General features: G+C 33.5%; 10 protein-coding genes across 10 annotated transcripts; 5 read left to right on the top strand and 5 right to left on the bottom strand.

Moving 5' to 3' along the window:
* Nucleotides 1-633: 633 nt before the first annotated feature.
* Nucleotides 634-1701, top strand: FG386_003395 (uncharacterized protein; the record flags this gene model as incomplete). The annotated part of the gene is made up of 1 exon (XM_067342857.1): nucleotides 634-1701. The coding sequence occupies one exon, from the start codon at nucleotides 634-636 to the stop codon at nucleotides 1699-1701; it is 1068 nt and encodes a 355-aa protein (XP_067199084.1).
* Nucleotides 1702-2381: 680 nt separating this feature from the next.
* Nucleotides 2382-3665, top strand: FG386_003394 (protein phosphatase C2 (PP2c) domain containing protein; the record flags this gene model as incomplete). Its single annotated transcript, XM_067342856.1, has 1 exon — nucleotides 2382-3665. The coding sequence occupies one exon, from the start codon at nucleotides 2382-2384 to the stop codon at nucleotides 3663-3665; it is 1284 nt and encodes a 427-aa protein (XP_067199083.1).
* A 215-nt stretch (nucleotides 3666-3880) lies between these two features.
* On the bottom strand, nucleotides 3881-5340 carry FG386_003516 (oxidoreductase; the record flags this gene model as incomplete). The annotated part of the gene is made up of 6 exons (XM_067342978.1): nucleotides 3881-3984; nucleotides 4034-4154; nucleotides 4241-4564; nucleotides 4666-4876; nucleotides 4954-5245; nucleotides 5328-5340. The coding sequence occupies 6 exons, from the start codon at nucleotides 5338-5340 to the stop codon at nucleotides 3881-3883; spliced, it is 1065 nt and encodes a 354-aa protein (XP_067199205.1).
* A 931-nt stretch (nucleotides 5341-6271) lies between these two features.
* On the bottom strand, nucleotides 6272-10162 carry FG386_003515 (spliceosome factor; the record flags this gene model as incomplete). The annotated part of the gene is made up of 1 exon (XM_067342977.1): nucleotides 6272-10162. One exon carries the CDS (start codon nucleotides 10160-10162, stop codon nucleotides 6272-6274), a length of 3891 nt encoding a protein of 1296 aa, XP_067199204.1.
* Nucleotides 10163-11140: 978 nt separating this feature from the next.
* FG386_003514 (uncharacterized protein) lies at nucleotides 11141-13771 on the top strand (the record flags this gene model as incomplete). The annotated part of the gene is made up of 1 exon (XM_067342976.1): nucleotides 11141-13771. The coding sequence occupies one exon, from the start codon at nucleotides 11141-11143 to the stop codon at nucleotides 13769-13771; it is 2631 nt and encodes an 876-aa protein (XP_067199203.1).
* A 68-nt stretch (nucleotides 13772-13839) lies between these two features.
* Nucleotides 13840-14622, bottom strand: FG386_003513 (uncharacterized protein; the record flags this gene model as incomplete). Its single annotated transcript, XM_067342975.1, has 1 exon — nucleotides 13840-14622. The coding sequence occupies one exon, from the start codon at nucleotides 14620-14622 to the stop codon at nucleotides 13840-13842; it is 783 nt and encodes a 260-aa protein (XP_067199202.1).
* A 656-nt stretch (nucleotides 14623-15278) lies between these two features.
* FG386_003512 (uncharacterized protein) lies at nucleotides 15279-15686 on the top strand (the record flags this gene model as incomplete). Its single annotated transcript, XM_067342974.1, has 1 exon — nucleotides 15279-15686. One exon carries the CDS (start codon nucleotides 15279-15281, stop codon nucleotides 15684-15686), a length of 408 nt encoding a protein of 135 aa, XP_067199201.1.
* Nucleotides 15687-16027: 341 nt separating this feature from the next.
* Nucleotides 16028-16705, bottom strand: FG386_003511 (flavoprotein; the record flags this gene model as incomplete). Its single annotated transcript, XM_067342973.1, has 2 exons — nucleotides 16028-16264; nucleotides 16376-16705. 2 exons carry the CDS (start codon nucleotides 16703-16705, stop codon nucleotides 16028-16030), a joined length of 567 nt encoding a protein of 188 aa, XP_067199200.1.
* Nucleotides 16706-18205: 1500 nt separating this feature from the next.
* Nucleotides 18206-18757, bottom strand: FG386_003510 (ARF1/2 like small GTpase; the record flags this gene model as incomplete). The annotated part of the gene is made up of 1 exon (XM_067342972.1): nucleotides 18206-18757. The coding sequence occupies one exon, from the start codon at nucleotides 18755-18757 to the stop codon at nucleotides 18206-18208; it is 552 nt and encodes a 183-aa protein (XP_067199199.1).
* Nucleotides 18758-19764: 1007 nt separating this feature from the next.
* FG386_003509 (uncharacterized protein) lies at nucleotides 19765-20079 on the top strand (the record flags this gene model as incomplete). Its single annotated transcript, XM_067342971.1, has 1 exon — nucleotides 19765-20079. One exon carries the CDS (start codon nucleotides 19765-19767, stop codon nucleotides 20077-20079), a length of 315 nt encoding a protein of 104 aa, XP_067199198.1.
* Nucleotides 20080-20126: the final 47 nt, after the last annotated feature.

Raw genomic sequence — 20126 nt, 5'->3', positions numbered from 1 at the left:
TGAATAGTGTAAAAAGAGGATCTTGTAAAAAAAGACTATTTTTGCCTGACTAAATTAAATTGCAAAAGATCCAAAAAATACTTTATAGTTAAATACATACATTCAACTCTCACTCAAACAGCATTGTTATGTTTTACTAGCTTCGAAATATAAAAAATCAATATAATTTATAAAAACAAATTATTTGGATTGAAATAAGAACAGGAAAAATTTTTGCTTTAAATGTTACTCACTCTCTAAATTTGAAGTCTGTTATTTTATTCAGAGGAAAACAGCAGTTTTGTGTTAATATCAGCCACATCTAAGCAATAGCAAGTTTAAATGGGTGTATATTTAAGAAAAATTAGTTCCAAGGTCATATTTTTCCACTTCCAATAATAATAGCGTTCAGGCTGGAAAATAGTGAGTGCAATATAGTCTATTCAATAAAAGGTTTTGTCGGTCACAGAATTTGTTTGATACCACTGATAACTGAGGTCTTTGGTGTTATTCAGTAAACTGGGAGAGTTAGTAAAGTTAACATTTGGTACCGGTTTATTTGAGTTCGTTATTCCGTTTTGAGTTGCCACAATACTTTGCCATTAACGAAAACACTCGTTGTAGTAGTTTCCATTACTGCTAAAAACGAATAAAATGGAATTGAGCAATAGCATAGGCCTAAGCAACAAGGGGGTGAATGTGTTATTAGGGTACTATGCAGGCAACAAAATAAGTAGTGATTTAATGGATTTGCTAATGAACTCAGATTTGGTATGTCTGCATCACAATTTGAATCACCTAACCTTGGATTCATTGAGCGAACATAAACTTTACAAAAATAAAAAGTTTATAGAGATCAACAAAAAAAAGTCAAATGTGTGGATGATAAAACCAATAATCGACAAAATAATAAATGGATTTTACTATGCCATAAACGGATTAAAAAAGAAGGAGAATCCTGCGGAACTTTGTTATTTGTATAGCAATAACAGATTTTTTTTGGAGTCAAATACAACCGTTTCTTTTAATGTTGCCGACGACTATTTTTTGTACCTACAAAGAATTCAGTACTTTGAGTTTGATGTCTCGAATTGCTACTCTGGATTTAGACACTTAGTGTTATGTAGTGTCGATTTCACAAGCAAAGAACTTAAAAATCAAATTTGTTGTATTAAGTCACTGAGGTATTCAATCAAAGAAGTCATTTGGAAGATGTTTGTCATGGAAGTACTTTTTAACTGGCCAATCAAAATAACTGAAAAGGTGGAAGATATAGCTTACATTGATTTTTCTGATCAGATTTCGTTTATCATAAACGGGAATTTTTCGGAAAGTAATTATATAAGCGAGTTCTCCACACTATTTGGACATGGTGAGCTCGTTCCTATAAGTCAGAATCCAGAAGTAAACTTCTCGAGTTACATTTTATCTTTTGTCACATTCTCACACGACGATATTTTATTCTTTAGTTCTATATTTCCACCAAGAAAAGTGGTCGGACCTGACTTCAAAGATATTGAAATACCTGAAACTATTCTGGACCCCTCATCCAAGTTCAACTTTAATCGCAAAGATGATGAATATAATCGCATAAATAACAAAAATACCGCTAAATATACGAGGTTCGTGCTGAACAACAAGTTCAAATTGCATAACTTATCAGAGGGCTGCACAGGAAATCCTCAGTATTCGTCTTGTTCAATTCAAATTCTATCTATCTAATCTAAAGGTAACAAGCGTTACACGCAAGGAAATTGTATGCTCTCTCTATGTCATACAACGCTCTAGGAGCTATGTCTCTGCTATAACTCCTAACTCGCTTTCTTAAAGTCACTTTCCAGAATCATTACAAGCATGCATGTATACTGCCAAACCGGCGCCACTTATGGCGCCAAGGCGTGCAATACAGAAATCTAAATATTATAGTATATACAAATAGTAAACTTGGGTATAAATTTCAAGTGGGGAGAGGAAAAAAAATAAATTTAATTTGAGTATATATGTGTGTTTTATAATTTTTCCCAAAGGGGTTGTAAACGAGTTAATATTCTTTTCTTTCTTTGTTTAACATTAAGTTGGGTGTGTTTTTCCTAGGAGCGTTTGGAGTGAGGAAGAAGTCGATCTAATAAGTGCCAAGGTGGTTCGAATCCCACTACATACGGAGTTTATGTGGGCGTTCATTTTTGTAAGGTGGGAATTAAATTAAACACATCTGTAGCACGAATAACAGTATTGTAGAGCAGTATTTTTATATAGTTGCAATAAATTCAAGACAATAGGAAACAGTGTATTCGAAGTTGAGAGATAGTTCATTAAGAGACGAGTAAATGTAAATTAAAGGTCATCTGTTTGCATTTCTCTACGACCATAGTGTAGAATCAAGAGGATAAATTACTCTCACAATGTGGAACATAGCAACTGATTTTATATGTGGTTGTTTTCAGAATAATAACTTGGCCAAAAGATTCTTGGAGGAAACAAGCGAGGTGGACATAAGGAAGATAAATGAGCTGAGTTTTTTCGGAGCGGCAATATCATCACAACACGAATTAAAACAACAAAAGAGCAACATAAACGCGGATTCGTGGCTTGTATCTTGGAATTTGCTTGGAATCGCCGATGGCGTTTCCTCAGTTGAGTCTGAGGGATTTGATCCAAGCCAGCTTCCCTCTGAACTGCTTAAGAATTGCGTAGAGCTTTGCAACATAAGGGAAAACAATAGAATGCAATTTGACAGTGAATCACAAAAATTATTCCAAAAGAACTCGCTTCCCTACTACTCATATGAATTTTTAAAACACATACTTTGCAGATCATGTTCAAATTGCGCATCATATGGATCAACAACCTGTTTGCTTTGTTTCTTAGACGGCAATCAACTTTGGGTTTCAAACGTGGGAGACTCGCAAATGATAATATTGAGGCCATCGAATAAAGAGCCTATTGATATCCCCTCCATTCCATATATAGACAATCCAATCAACAGAAAACCAATTACAGGGGACTCCAGGAGAAGACTCCCCCCGAACACGGTTGTTGGTGGTTATGATATAGTTGCCAGGAGTGAAATACAACAACACTTTTTCAACTGTCCACACCAACTAACAATAATGCCGGATATAAACTGTTCAACTGACGAGATACTCAAGAGGTCCTCAAACGTAGTTCAGTCATTTAGAGTGGATACAAAGGTTGGTGATTTGGTTATTATTGGGACAGACGGAATATTTGATAATATATTCGACGAAGATATGATTGATATTGTGAACAAGGCGCAAAAGAAGTACGGAAGAAATTTCTGTGAAAATCCTGTTCTTGTCGCTGACTGCATTGCAAAGGAGTTGTTGACTTGTGCCTTGAAAGCTGCAAATAGCGTCCCTCAGGGTTCGAGAGCCAAGGCAACGCCTTTTAGCGAGGGCGCATTAATTGATGTAAATAGACACATTGAGGGTGGAAAACCCGATGACATTACTGTTATTGTCGCCTTTGTGACGTATACGGACAGACTGAGTTCTAAGATGACAAATACGTCACCTGAAATTTATAATGGAACATCCTATTTAGGCAGTTCAGCTAAATTTAACAACGATTCTTCTACGTACATAATTAATGGAGAAAAATATTCATATTCTTCAATAAGCGACAAATTTTCAATTCTTGGTGGTTTTAATTCCGCATATAAATGAATACCTACCTTTATTTAATATCTAGTCTATAATAATTTTTCTCACAGTTTCACAAAGCTAAAAACTGAGACAGTTTTTAATAAATTACAGTGTTCTTCACTCGGAAAAGACATTTTTTTGAACTGGCGTTATTAATAATTAGGCAACGATTAATTCTAAATGCTATTCATATTGCTAATACTGTACTCTACATGTACACTCTTTTTTCATCTACATCAACTGCCAACCACATTTCTTGTCCATTCAAACAAAATCTCTGCCGACAGGGCTGCATCCTCACTTAAATACGGAACTCCAAAGTGAGGTCCGACATAAACACCTGTAACACGAGGTGAAAGGATCTTTTTGTCCACAGTCTTAAAACTTACTTAGAAAATCAGCATATTTGTCAATAAACCACGACCCGTTTCCGGGAAGCCAATAGGGAGTCATGTAAAGGGTGGCCTGCTCCCTCGGACAAATAGATGCAAATATGGTTGTCTCAGACCCCTGAACAATTTAGGATTTATTTTGGTTTTAAAAAGGTAACAGACACTTTGCTTTCGTCTGTAATAGCATAGGTGTTGTAAACTTACCCTCTTAAAGTCAAGGAGAAACCACTTAAAGATCCAAACAAGATTATATGGAAATGCATTTTCGAATATTTTGGTACTCACGGAACCTGGATTCACGCAGGTTGACCACGGAAAATGTTCAACATCACCTACAGACTTTTCTGGTGTCAGTCCCATTGCATTTCGCCTCAGTCTTAGGGTGTACAATAACAGTGCTGATTTAGAGGCACCATAGGCGAAGTCGTAATCCAGTGTTTGAGAACATTCTATTATCTTGAGGAGATCGGACCCAAAAAAACGATGTGTTGGAGAAGACGTGTTGACTATTCTCGATCCTTTTGTGTTCTAAAAACATCAATTACGCCTGTTTCGCTTGGATACTATAGGAGTAATCTTCCCTCCACTTCAAGAGAGAGAGGGGAAGAATGTGCCTATGTTCAACTTACTTTCAAAATTGGAATAAGAGACTCAGTTAGTATAAAGGTCCCTAAATAATTAATCTCAAAAATTTTGTTGATTTTCCTGCCCTTCAAATATCCACCTCCAACATCTAAAGGCAAACCACTGCTCGCTCTTCTCTCTCCAAAATCCCTATTTACGCCTCCAGTAGTTCCTATACCTGCGTTATTTATTAAAATATCCAAGCGGTCATAATCGCTGTGAAGATAAGCAGTGATTGTGAATTTTATTGTTTTATGGCGTTTAATGACTGGATCAAACGTTATTTAACTTACTATGCAAACCTTTTCACAAAAGTTTTTATTGACTCGCCATCTCCCAAATCTATATACATGTATCTGGCAAAGCCACTGCTAGCTTTTCTCCTTGTATTTAATTTAAAAGCCAATATCCTGCCCTTGTCTTCCAAGCAATCCGCTATTATCACTGTTGCACCACAATTTGCAAAGTAAGTGGCCACTCTTTTACCAATGCCACGAGCTCCACCTGTTACAATGCAAACTTTCCCGGAAAGATTCTTTTCTTCGATTTTTTGCGGATTCAAACCTATGTAATTCTTAATTTCGTCTATTAACAAATTGAACGGCCATATTTTCTCTATTATCCAACTTCCAGAAACAAATGATCCCAGGCAGAAAATTGTATTTACAATCAGGTACCATAATAGGGACAAAAACAAGGTTATATATATATTAATCAAAAACACAATACTTCTTGTTTGTTTTTTCAAGTATGTCGCGAAGCAACTCCGCATTTCTAGATCAACCTCTCTTTATTAAATCGGATCTAATTATGTATGTGATATTTTTAAATACCATAAGCTCGTGCCATCGATAAATACAATTATATATACTGCGTGATGCATTCACATATATCTTAAATTAAATGTGATGCAACGCAAAAAAATAAATATAGAAACAATACTAGAATTCTTCTAAAAACGCCAATCAAGAATCGCTTCAAATTTCTATAGATTCCACGGAAATATGTTTGTATTCCTAATCTTACCAATTGTTTTTGCCTTGACGACCAAGTGTTGTACTGTCTATTCTTGGTTTTGTTTTATCACTTCAATTCTTTTTTTCAAGCTACCCTATATAATTCTCTTATTTTTAAATCTCATTTCTATCAATGATTCCCCCCCTCTTGTACTGCCTAAAATAATCATTTAATAATTGTCTTACATGCATGCACCAAAGATAACAAAAGGTATCGGGGAGGGGAGGTAAAGCGAAAACTAATTTGGGGGGTTTGGCTGGAGTGTAATTAATTTATAAATTAAACAGGCAAATGCAAATAAAATAAAACAAACAATTTACATACAAGGATTACTCGTGTCTTTCGATTTTAAACGAAAAAATAGCACAGTTAGGAAATATTACGTAACAATTTACCTGGTTGGAGAAAAGCAAAGCGTTTTTAATAACAAATATTTAATTTAATATATACCTTGTCCTAAAACAAAATGCGACTTTTATTTTGGCATTTACATAGCCTTTGTTAATTATATTCATTTTCGTACAACACGAGTTGAATAACTTTACTGCCTTATGGAAAATAAGTGCATATGTGTCTCTTGACTTTAAATATTGATTACCAAAGTATTCTTGCCCTCATATCATCTAATTTTTTATACACTTCCTCTACAGTCACATCCAGCTTGGATGATATTTTTTTCTGGGATTCTTGAGGGAGAGCTGAGAAAGTCTGACAAAAGTCGCCATCAATTACATTGTGAACAGGGGAGTAATAGGATCTGAACATAAGTTGATCCCTGGAAAGTAGTGTGTTCTTTTCGCGACGAATTAACGTTTCCAATTTAGTTAGCAGTTCTACGTCTTCGTTATTTGTAATCGGTGTTAGGGATCCTATGCTTCCTAAAATGGTGCCATATATTATTGTCTCTACGGCAGATGCGGAAAGTTGTGTCTTTTGAAAGCAAGTTGTAATGTCACCAGTATGAAACTGTGCAATGTAATTTGTTTGGTATGATTTAACAGATGAAGATGTATTTGCATAGGTGCTGTCAATGAATGAAGACGTGAATGAATTTTCATCAGAAGCTTCAATAGGCACTCTAGACACTGTGATGTTGTCAAATTTGTCACTTGTTATTACAGTATGATAGTCTAAAACCTCGCAAGCAGATGTAATCCATCTTGAAAATGGTTCCTTGGCTATTATTGAGAACTGATTGCTTAACTGGTTGTATTTAAATACTAATATTCCACTAGCAACATCACCTGCATATATTCTGTCATTAGCCACTTTTATCCAACACAAAAACTCCGGAATATCACGATACTCTGATTTTCTTAGCAATTTCTTCTTTCCCAACGAGTAAACTCTCAGATTTTTCCCAATACCTACTATTAATCTTCCCCTCCAACCGGTCATTGCAGTTACTGCCCCATCTACTGGGGTAGAATGTACAAGTTCAAAATTGTAATTGGAATCATATCTGTAGACTTTTATAGCCGCTCCAAATGGCGAGTCCTGACCACTTTCATAATTTGAACGTAAATTCATCCCATAGACGGTGCCTAAAACCAGACAAGGCAAATCCATCTCATCAAATTTACATACACATGAAGAAATACAACCCTCATTTATATCTAAATGGATAATTTGTTGATTTTCAGTTGCTCTCAGATTAATAATTCGAATACAACCTCCCCATTTTCCATCACCTGCAACAAAACCACTAACCTCACTTTCCGGAATCAAGCATCCATCCTCTCCAGGTATACAGGCTTCAAGTTCACTATGATTCTCTGGTTTGTTCTTAACATCCTCGTCTTTTTGTGCTATTTCCATGCTAACATCCTCGTCATCCTTCCCTTCATCATCATCCATTTTTTCACTGTCGTTTTTAAAGTCATCTTCACGTTTGCAGTTATATAATTTACTCAATTCCGAAATTATTTCCTTTTTTGTTTTAAAATCAAATGTATTGTGGTCAGTCTCTATAACTGCCATCATTTGATTCTTAGGTATGTCCAACGTGCCGGAGGCTATAAGGGTCTCTAATCCCGTAAATAGCTGTGGAGGGGGTAGAACAAGAATTTTTCTTGGTGTGTAATTGAGTTTGACAATGTTCTGAGAAAACGATTCGCCGTAGTTGTGAACAAGTTGAAATATAATCAGTGTTGAACCCGAAACCGCAACATAGCCGTTGCTTATTTGTTGGGTCTTAAGAGGTGCTATCGAATCCACAGCCTTATATTGCAATGGAGTGTACTTTATACGGTTTGATTGAAAATCAACAATCCATGGTTTGTTTGTAAGACACATTACGCCTATATTACCAGTTACGCTATCTGACGATCCAGTAACATCGTTGTCTTCTTTAATAAATCTGGAAATATGAACTCCCCTGGTCCCCAAATACTTGCTTCTATAGGAATCAATGGTGCCCTTGCTCTGATCTAAACTACAAGTTAGTATTACTCCAGTGGTCAGTCCTATAAAAAGATAAAGGTTATCCTTATTTTGCGAATGATACAACACTACACTCTCTGGTATACTATTTGTTGTAGGAAGGGCTTGAACACAAGTTTGCTTTAATCTCTTTTCCGAGGCACTTATTAAGTAAAGCCTTACAGTATTTTCTGCTGATGTACCAACAGCAACAAAATTGCTCCTCAATTGATCTGAGAAATAAAGTTGTTGTAATCCTATACATATTATCTCAGATGTTATTTCCCTTCTGCAAACTTCGATTAAACAGTTACCACCCATTGAAGAGGACTGCTTTACTCCACTTGTAACTGAAATTCCTAATTCCAGTATAACTATTAAACCACCCTCTAGACCAAGCGCAACCTGGCGTCCATTTGAATCTCCTGCTACAATTTTTCTGTTATCTGAAGTTTTCCAATCAAATACAAAATCGTTATTTATATATCTAACGTGAGATTCAAGAACCTGTATAAATGAGTTATAAAAAATCATAGAAGCAGCGTGAATCGTTGCTTCTCCTAGTACAAATAAAGTGTCTGTTGTTTCTTCAACGTGCTCACCTATGGAAAGCACCAGTGAACGATCTATAAATGATATAATTATATAGCTGTGATAATTCTCATTTGAAGAGTCATTGGATGAGTTACTTAGCCATTTTTTTAATGTCCAAATAAATCTAGGTCTTCCCGGGAGTGGATTTTTTGTTATTTCCTCGACATTTTTCCCATATGAACATATTCGAAGTGTAGATCTTGGACCTCTTCCACAAGATGTTACTATTTGTGGACAACCATCATTATTTATATCAAGCACTTTTAAATCTGTAATTGGGCTTAATGATGGAAGTTCTTCTATTTTCTTTATACAACTACAATTTCTCAATCTAAAAAATACGCATTTATTCTCATCGTCTAAAGAAGATGTAAAGGGATCTGTATCATCGTCCCCAAGGGATATAAATTGATAGTTCGAGTGGTTGCCAAATTCGTGAGCTGCAAATAGATAGCCTGCTCTGAGCACAAGTAGTGAATTACTAACAGGAATTGTATCGTAATAGAATATCTTAATTTCTCTCACAATTCCTTCATCGTGCGAGAAATGTACTCTATAGATATCACCGAGTTCAGTTTGCAAAAGAATAAAAAAAAATCCCTTTAATTTATGTAATGCAGATGCAACAATCATAATTCCAGATTCATTAACTTCACCAAATCTTATTGGAAATGGACAAAATATATTAGAGCAACCCAACTTACAGTAGGTAATTCCAATATTATCACAAATGAGAACTCCCCCAGGGCCATCAGAACTTCCCGGAACAGAAAGAAGTAAATGTGAAGTACTTGATATTTCCTGCGAAGCCTTTCTTAGAACGTAATTTAAACCCAGATCGACTTCCCAATAGATAAGTTGTTTTTTTGTTTCTACTTCACCTTTATCATCTGAATAAGATTGCTCAATTGTTGCAAACAATGGATTTTCATAACCAACATCTAAAGCTGTTATTGAAAAACAGATCATGTGGCTTTTATGTGCCTCCATAGGTGATGATATATCTAAAGTTTCTGCGTCCTTGCTCTTTCTTGTTAATGTGTAAATCAATTTCTGACGCTCTACCGCTGCTATCATAATACTTCTTCCCATTGGATCTACAGCCAAATAATGTCCTGGTATTATTCTCCTACATCCAGATTTACCATAAGGCTCTGAGTGCAGTCTTTCAAATAAGTTTTTCTCATTATTAAAGCATAATATTACTATATTGCCACTATCACTAGTCACTACAACAAGATCCCTTCCTGAACCAAGTACACGTAGATTACTTATACCTCTAATCAATGAAAATGTATCTGTTGAGCATATACTGTATGTTTGTCCCAAAGTAACATCAAATCTAAGCAATTCCAAATATCTTCCCCTGTTTGCGACTATTTCATGAGCTTTTGGTGCACTGTAACTACCGTGTATTGCTGACAAAATTGACCCCTGTGATTCTAATGTTAGTGAATAAAAGCAAGGCATCTTAATCAATCATAATATCTTCTTACAATACACTCCTTTAAACTCTATATGACCTTAAGTAAATTCCTATATCGTTCGACTCTTTCCACCAACTCCTTTTTTTGAGATAATGCCCTTAAATGTCACATTTTTTAAACATATAAAGTTGAGACGGAATGTACCGCCCATTACATGGCGGCATGCCATTTGGTGGGGTTAGTTATATTATTGCCAGAATAAGACCTCTTTCAGAGGTCTAATATTGACATAAAAAGCACACACATATAAAAACAAGTGATTATCCACTATATATTCTTCTAAATTTTGCTTTAGGTAAAATTTAGTTTAATAAATTGATATATGTACTGCTTGTTTCAATTTGTAAACACTGGTATTTTCTTCAGTTAACCTTTTTCTCATCCTTCAATACTGTCTATAAATATTTTATATTTTGTTTTCTATATTGATTATTATTATAAAATTTTTCTAATTATTTTTTATTTTATTTTAATCATCTGAGTTCCATTTTCTTTTTTTAAGATCCTTAATAACTTGTTTTCTCCAGTTAACAATAAAAAATAAAAGACTAACTTGTATATATATGTATTCTGAATTTTGTTTCCAAATAAATATTAACAATTATAGTAATACCATTATGAGTAAGACCAAATTTTATGTATTTATTAAAATAACTGCATTACACATCCAGAACTCGTGCATGCAAATTACATGTAATATAAAAATTCATGCAGTAATTGCGTGTGAAATAAATTATATCATTATTAAGTTAATAAACTAAAGTTTAAAAACCGGAGTTTAATTTGAAACACAAAACGAAGTAAAAAGTCAAAAAAAGATATATGTATTTAAAGTTAATTTATGAATATATTGTATACATACACACATGTAATATATGTTTAAAACATTCAAAGGCAAATACTAAGAAATATAATTCATAATATAATTTTTTAAATGCATACATAAAAGAGTGAATTAAATATGAACAAAACAGCTCAAGAACTAAGAATACTTTTAATATTGATGATGTTATCGATTATTTTAAGAAAAGCTATATGTGTGGATTATTTTAGCTCAAACAGGGAATTTGAAAGTAAAAATATTCCAGATGGACTAAAATTTGACTATATTGTAGTGGGAGCTAGTGGAAGTGGATTAATTGCGGTTAATAGTATTTTAGAGAATTATTTTAGAAATGAAGAAGTAAGTATATTGTTGTTGGATAAAGGTGATGAATACAAGGAGCAAACAACCATGGAAAATAAAAGCGATGATTATATCCCAACTAGAAGAACAGACGTAAATATATATCTATCTGAGGATGGTTACTCAATAAGGGAATCGAGAAAAGAAGGTGGAAGAACAAGTTATGGAAATGTAGCTTTCGTAGCGGAAAACGTATATACAGGTGATTATTACAATTCACTTGGCATCAACCTTGATGCACAAAAGCTACAAGAGTCTTATGAGTATGTTAGAAGTGTAGGTGATTTAATACAGCCAAATATACGTACTACTTGGGTATTGGCTTTAGAAAGAGCTTTTAACGACACGGAAACCTTTCCTGTAGAAAACGGAAGCGACGATTTATATGAAAACGATGATGAGTATATAAACAATGAGTCAACGAACCAAATTAACGATTATATCCCGATAAATGAGGATGAAAAAAAGCCAAATGAGTATAATACTGCTGCGGGGTTATACGTAAGAAAAATGAATTCAGATAAGACAAGCGAAGACAACGATGAATCATCAATGAAAAAGGAAACCGAAAACGAAAAAAGTCTCTACACTTCTGCCTATTATTTACCATATACATTTCTAACATACGGGTTTAGAAGGGGTTATAAAAGAAGGAGTGGAATAAGGTTGATTAAAAATACAAATTTAAATAACAGTTTAAATTTATCAAGAAAGGGTGGTAGACTGTTTAAAGTGACAAACTTTTATGTCAGAAAAGTGACTTTTTTTGAGAACAGTGATATTGAGGGAAATAATAATGGCGAGTTAGAGGTGAAATGCGTGGAGGGGATTAAATTAACTAATGGAAAAGAATTAGAGAATGATGTTGAATATCAAAACAACATTCAGCTTTATTGCTTAAAATCCAAAAAAGGAAGGATCATAATTGCAACAGGAGCAATAAATACACCAATGATACTTCAAAGAAGTGGAATAGGTTCAGTAGAAGATGTAAAGCTTTCAAATCCCGAACTGGAGAGACCAATAATTGAAAATAAGAATGTTGGAAAAGGCCTAAAAGATCATCCAACTTTAAGTGTTTTTGGTTTTTTTAAAGGTTTAAATCTAAACCAAACGCACATAAAAAGCTCGAATGCATTATTTTCGAGGAAAAATTTCGGATTAAATTGCAACAATGGAAATGAAAAAGATGATATAATGGGTGGTTGTGAATCAGTAACAATATCAGAGTTTGAAGGATTTAATATATACAATTTGTGGAAAAATGAGAGCTATGGTAGTGAGAATTTTGGAATAAATGAAAGAAACAATTCAAGTATTTACAACATTAATGATGAGTGTTCATCACTGATACGCGGAATATCTATTCATATACCAAATCCATATAGTGAGGGAAGCGTAGTATGGGACGAAAAAAATAAGAAGCCACTGATTCACTTGGGAATATTTAATGATTTAAACGATTTGCTGATAATGGAAGCCGGGTTCAGAAGAATAATCAGATTATTTAGATCTCCAAATATTTATTCTTTGTTGATTCCAAATATTATATTCGACAAAAATGGTTGGTACCCATCACTTAGTGGGAATCATATCAATGAAAATGCTACAAATAGCTTTTGGAGAGAAAGGATTCGTAATTCAAGGAATAATGAAGGAAACTGGAATAAAATAAACATATCGAGAAGTAGAGAAGTGAGAACAATCGATGTGATATATGAAAAATGCAATTTATACTCTATTTTTAAAGATGACGTATCACAAGAGCAAGAGAGTGACATTAGAAGGAATAAACAAAATATAGAAGTATGGAGTGGAATAGCAAGCTACTTGAACAGGCTATTTAATGATTTTGAAACAAATAAAGGTAAACAACGTGTTGATGAAAATAAAGAGGAAATATTTAGAAACAACTCAATAGTGGTCAATAATACGTTAGAAACTTTATTAGAAAACTCAAATGTATATGAAAATAAGTTAGCTACTGATAGAACTACTAATTACATCGATCATTTGAGTAGAAGTTCGAAAAGTGTATTAAATGGTGACGTTTGGAATAGCAATATGCTAAAATATGCTGGAAACAGCAACTATGAACCTAGCATATGGACTCATATACCATTAATTCTACCAAAACTGCCGAGTTATCCAAATATGATAAGGGAATATGTAAAAAGAAACACAAAATCTGGAAACGAATTTGTAGGAACTGCTTCGTTTGGTCAAGTGGTAGAAGGACAATGCTTTAATGTAAGGGGTATAAGAAATTTACACATTCTGGATGAAAGTATATTAAACAAGCACACCAACTCAGATCCAATTGGAACGAGCATGACATTAAGCAGGTACGCAATAATGAACATTATAAAAAATAAATGTTTTCAAAGGCAAATTCCAATATTGTAAAACAAGTTAAAAAAAGAAACAAATCAATTAATACTATTAATTATTCGACTAAAGAAGTTAAGAAAATCTCAGTGGTATGGTGCATTTATAGGAGGTTGAACAGGTTTTAGAGGATCATTATAATCTGTATCGTAAGTTCTATCCGGGTCGTATTCTGAAAGGTCACCACATGATATAAAAGGAACTGATATAGGATCTGGTATACTTGTATTGCCGTTAGGATATTTAAAATTTCGACAGACTATAAAGGCCTCTAAACTTGAATTCCTAGAGCTCTCTGGCTTACAACAGTCAACAAGCTCAAAGTAGCAAAACATTTGGCTATATATCCATGATATGTTTTCTCCACGAAAAATTTTTGCAATAAATGTACCACCGTGTTTGAGTAGCTTACATGTAATTCCAACAGAAGATACTAGCAATTGATTTTGTATAAATTCATCAATGTCGTGTAGTCCTGTTACGTCTGGAGAGCCATCACACAAAATGAGATCGGCTTTTTCTCCGTTAAAATAATTTAGTATTTGGTCAACTGTATTTTGCGAAGTTATATCACCTTTAATTATGTTTACACCATCAATAGGCATCATATCCTGTAAATCTACAGCAACTAATAACGGTCTTTCAGAGTCAATATTACTGTTTTGTTCGTGATTTTTGACCAACTTTACACTTAACACCTGACTCCAACTTCCAGGTGCAGCACATAAATCCACTGCCTTGCTTACATTTCTAAATATTGAATATTCCTCATCTATCTGAAGTAATTTGTAGGCAGACCTTGCTCTATATCCCTCCTGCTTTGCCCTTCTATAGTATATATCCCTGCGATCACGACTTAGTCCACCCATCTTCTAGTTTTATTATAATTAATGGTCAGCTAGATCCAACCTATGGCGCCACTCAATTAACCGCCCAATGACATACCTGCATGCACAAGATGTTTTTCAGAATTAGGAATTGAGAAAGGAGAATAAAATTGAAGAAATAAGCAAGATTGAATGAGAGGAGATTAAAATTTAGGTATCTAATAGTGCTTCTGCTTTTCATACTCACTTATATTGCCTCCCGATGAAGTATTTTGAGTGGCGTTATTAGATGCATAATATTGTATAAAGAACAATGTTTTCATTTTAGTTTTAATTATCTAACGCATGATGATTGAATTTTAAAATTTAAACTTCATTTTAATATACTTGAATTAAAAAAAAAGTATGCTTGCAGTATCAAATTATACGTATTAAGAAGGATATGAAAAGGTCATAATACGACATGACGTCTCATGTTTTGATAGTAACTACATTCTGAATAAGCATTCAAACGAGACTTAAGTAATTCGCAATAATAATCAGAATTAAAATTCAAAGTTGCTAAATAAATTCAAACTTCAATTTGTGAGAATTCATATATTGACTGGTAAATAAACATTTAGACTTTATCAAATAGAGAACAAATCAGCAAATACTTAGAATTTAAAATATCTGAGTAGCTAAAAAAAATAGTCGAGATGGTAAGAATAGATTCTCCGAGAAAAGATCTCTCTTTGTTTACACAATGTATGAATCCTGTTGTTGAAAAGAAAGAGGAGCATGTTTTCCATCCGGATTCAGTAATACTACCACCAGTATCTGAAGTACCATATGATTATTATCCTTATTCACCAAGATTCAAGTATCCAGAGGTAACATGTAGTTATCCGTTTGTAGCTTCACCACCATATGTAGTTCACTACATTTCAAATTTAGGTGTTCCAAGCTGTTTCCAACAACTAGATATTAGTGTTGAACAAAGAAGGAATGTATTTCAAAGAAACACAGGAAAGTCGAGAAGTCAATTCCTAGAAAAGGGTGAGGAGCATTTAGGAAAGTACTGGTCAGAAGCACAACCATTACGTCCAGTTGGGTGTATGGGTTGAGATTGAGAAAAAATAAAAAAATGAACATGGAATTTATTTTTTTTGTATTTATTAACACCCTTTTTTCAATCTTCAACTGTGTTTACACAAAATGAATAAAATAACAATATTGAAGAAAGCTGTATTTTTACATAGAACAAAATTATTACTACCTTAATGTGATTACTAGGATTTTTTTGTTGACTATTTTAGAAGTATTGGTTGTTGTGGAAACTTCATATCATGGTTTTTGAAATAACGCAAAAGCCAGATATAAGTTGAACATTGAAAAATAACAGTACAAAATTAGGAATATCTCTATAGATAAAACAGTTTAGTATAACATTAAACGTCATAGATTTCTAGCTGGACTTCATTATAGAAATTAGATGATCAACTATATTAACTATACTTTCGAGTCCTCCAATACCATTTTCTCCGCAAGCTAATCTCTTCTCTACAGGATTAATTATCAAATACCCAAATGACTTGAGAGCTTCTATTTGTCTCTCAGTAATAGGGTGGTTCCACATACAGCTATTCATCGCAGGACAAACCAATATTGGTTTGTTAAAATCCCATGCTCTTGCCACATTTGTCTGTTTTTGTTTAATTTTAAAGTTAACAAGTGGAGCAAAATGAAATTAATGTTGTTTTGGCTTGAATTACATTAATTTTATAAAAAATACGCATGTAGCAAAGCAACTTACCAATAAATTATCACATAACCCATAAGACAACTTTGCAAGTGTATTTGCAGTCAAAGGTATTATTATAAAGATATCTGCCCATCTTCTGAGAAAGATGTGAAGCACATCATCTCCTACTCTCTTCCACAACTCGTATTCATCTTCTTCTTTTATTATTTCGTAACTCTTAGATTTGAAGAAGTGCTCAGACGATTTAGTTACAATTACCTTTAGTTCAATTAATATATCATTATTTCTACATTTATCACTAATGGTATCCAGGAACTCTTCTACTTTTATTGCAGCAACACTACCTGTTACTCCAACTAACAAATTAACTTTTTTAGACATTTAACTGTTAAATACTATTCTTTCGTCATAAATTCATTTATTTTTATGTTTGGCAATTTCCCGCGTTATGACGGCACTCTGGTTGTGCATGTATAACCTATTACATTTCGAAACTTTGATTATATTGCCTCCTAGCATTAGCACTTAGTATTCATTATAATGATAATTTATATCTAATTAAAACACAAGTCTCAACAGGAGAATCTACATTTGTTTGTACACCATTTAGAACGTGGTCTACAGTTTTAATTAACCTTGCCTTTCTGGTATTCACTAACTTGTAAACTTAAAAAACAGTTTCTAGATTTTTAATTACTAATTATTCTAGATCAGTCAATTATATGTAATAATTTTCACCTGAATATAATCTTAACTCTACTTCCTTTACATGTTGATGCACAAATCCTGTTTTCATTCACTTTCTCGCATCTTTTGAGCATATTCAAGTCACAATATATGTATTGTGAAAACAAATCGCCTTAATACACATTCCTTCACTAAATCATTCCAGTAAAAAAAGTCGATACTTAATGTGTGATTACGGTTCACAAGAGAAGAGCCTTCTGACGTTGAATTATTGTTATATTTGCATTTAAAAATTTAAAACATTTATTCACTCTTTCTATATAACTCAAAAGCGTGCTAGTAACACAACTTACTACTTGGATTATGTGTTTAATAAATGAAAATCCAAAAACGAACCCTGCGGTGCTCGCTGCATCTCGCGTCAAACACAACATGCACGACCACCTCGGACCCTTCCACTCCCACGCCGGGAATCGAACCCGGGTCGCCCGGGTGAAAGCCGAGTATCCTAGCCCCTAGACTACGTGGGATTGCACGTTACGGCATGTGTATAAAGGTTATAAGGTATTATAAAAGGTATTACAATTAAAATTAAAATTTAAAAATTAGTTAAAATAAATTCAAGGTTAGAATTTTACTTTCTGTAACATGGTAAAGAGAGAACCAAGTGACCAGATAAATATTTGTCCGAACTATTGTGGTCCCTTACCGCCGTTTTCATTACTTTTTGATCTGGAGTAGATCTAACTATGATGAGAGTTTTACCTCAGCGAGTGGCTGGAATGTAGATATATTAAACAACGAAGCAAAATAAGAATTTATGAAGCACACAGCTTCACTTGAACTGTCTTTGGCACTTGTTTGTGCTTTTTAGACGAAGATGGGGACGCTTTAATTAATCACAGGTAAAATATCTAGTATGAATTCAATATTAAAGAAATACCAAGTATAAATTTAGCATTCGAGGAGTAATTGTGTGAAAATAGAGATTATTCCTAGTGCTACGATTAATAGTGGAGAATTCACGTTAAAAACTATTGTTACAGTTAAATATTTATTCGTTTCTCTTGTACTAATGCTGTCTTCAGTTTTCTTCTCACAATCTTTGAAATATAATAGTATTAAATAGCGATGTCTCCTATTATCAAATAAATTATCTAAAATAAGGCGATATGTGTGCTGATTATCTTGAGCTCAATTGTTGCCTCTGGAAGCAAGGGTCCTTGAAAGCCAGTCTAAACCCTCATAAAGACCATCCCCAGAAGTAGCACAGGTAGATTGAATAAACCAGTTTCTGTTTCTAATACCACTAAGTTGAAGTTTTTCTGTAATATCAGTTGCACTCATTGCATTCGGTAGATCTTGTTTGTTAGCAAAAACCAACAAAACCGCGTCTCTAAGTTCATCTTCACCAAGCATTCTGGACAACTCATCTCTTGCATCGTTAATACGCTCTCTATCATTGCTGTCTATCACAAATATCAAACCATCAGTATTTGAATAATAATGTCTCCACAATGGACGAATCTTATCTTGACCACCTACATCCCATACTGTAAATGATATATTCTTATACTCAACGGTCTCAACATTAAACCCTATTGTTGGTATTGTTGTAACTACTTCACCTAATTTTAACTTATATAATATTGTTGTTTTTCCTGCTGCATCCAGCCCAACCATTAAAATTCTCATATCTTTTTTACCAAAAAGGTTTCTCCATATCTTAGTTAGTGCCAAACCCATTTTTGTACTTTCACTACGAGATTAACAACGTTTGTACTCTCTAGAATTAATATAAACGAAAAGCAACTATTCTTATAAAGTGAAAATAAACAAGAACTGTACTTTAATCCTTTGTTCCGTGCACACCGGGATTCTTGAGTAAGAACAAAAAAGGAAGTACTTTGTTGCTAACCTTTCCCTTTATTCTTGTACGTCTTTGTTCAGATGAAGTATAAAAGGAAAAATTAAATTGCTTTATTTTTCCTTGTAATTTTAATTTATTTTCCCTCTTTAATTTACCTTAATTTTTTTTCGTTTGTTTTCCTTTAATATATATTTTTACCCTGTGATCTTAAGTGCCCCACAAGCGGTAAAATGCTGTTAATTGATAAAACTATCAACAAATATTCCCGCCTTCTGTAACGCTTTATTTTGACATTTCAATTCCGTTGTATAAACATTAATAAAAACACGTTATGTAATCCATGTTGCTATTGTATTTTACTGTATTTTATTTTAACACAAAACGTATTCTCGTAGCTCCACGTCCAACTCTTCTTGAAATTGCACGTTTTCTACTTTGTTAAATTTACCCGAAATCGCCCGACCAACGCTAACTTGTTTTGATTGTTTAAATGTTCTGAGCGTACATTCTCACTATTATACATTACATCTTCTTCGTTTACTTTCAAATATTTAATTCTGCAACTAAATAAATGACTAATCACATTGCTCTCGCACCCTGTATAATTACAAGTAGAAAACAGCGCGTACCGCCAAAGTGTGCGGGCGCCAACAGTGGGTATTTATAATAGTGAAATTAGATGTAATATATGACAGTTTGCATATAAATACATGCACAGTACAAGAATTTAAGTATAATAAAAGGCGATTTGCTAATAAACTTAGTAGGTAAAACAATAATTATCTGGTTAAATTAATTTTAATCTGATAGTTTTTTACAACTTGTATATTTATTGACGGTGTATTACACCTGTAGTTTTTTTTTCCCAACAACTCTGTTTTAAATGTTTGAGTTTATAAGTAGATATGTTGGAGCGGCCGAAGATGACGCGGAAATAATATCGAACGAAACAATAAGTGAGACTGGAGAAACTCCTCAAAATGAGGAGGAAACAGATGAAGAAAGCGACGTAATAAGTAGAACAATGGACTGGGGATTCCTAGATTACGTTGAACACCTTCTAATGCTTTCTAGGTCTGATGAAAGTGACGATTTAGAATATACAAAAACCAAGGTAATACAAAACTCTTGGACCAAAATTGACGAGAAAGCAATTTTACTACACAAAGCACTTTTAATTAAGGTAAGTAATAAATAATTTGATTTACAGTTGAATTTATGGTTTATACGAATCAATATTTTATA

This window comes from Cryptosporidium ryanae (assembly GCF_009792415.1).
Source record: "Cryptosporidium ryanae isolate 45019 chromosome Unknown contig_8, whole genome shotgun sequence".
NCBI classification, from domain to species: Eukaryota; Apicomplexa; class Conoidasida; order Eucoccidiorida; family Cryptosporidiidae; genus Cryptosporidium; species Cryptosporidium ryanae.
This window is presented reverse-complemented; position numbering and strand designations above follow the sequence as displayed.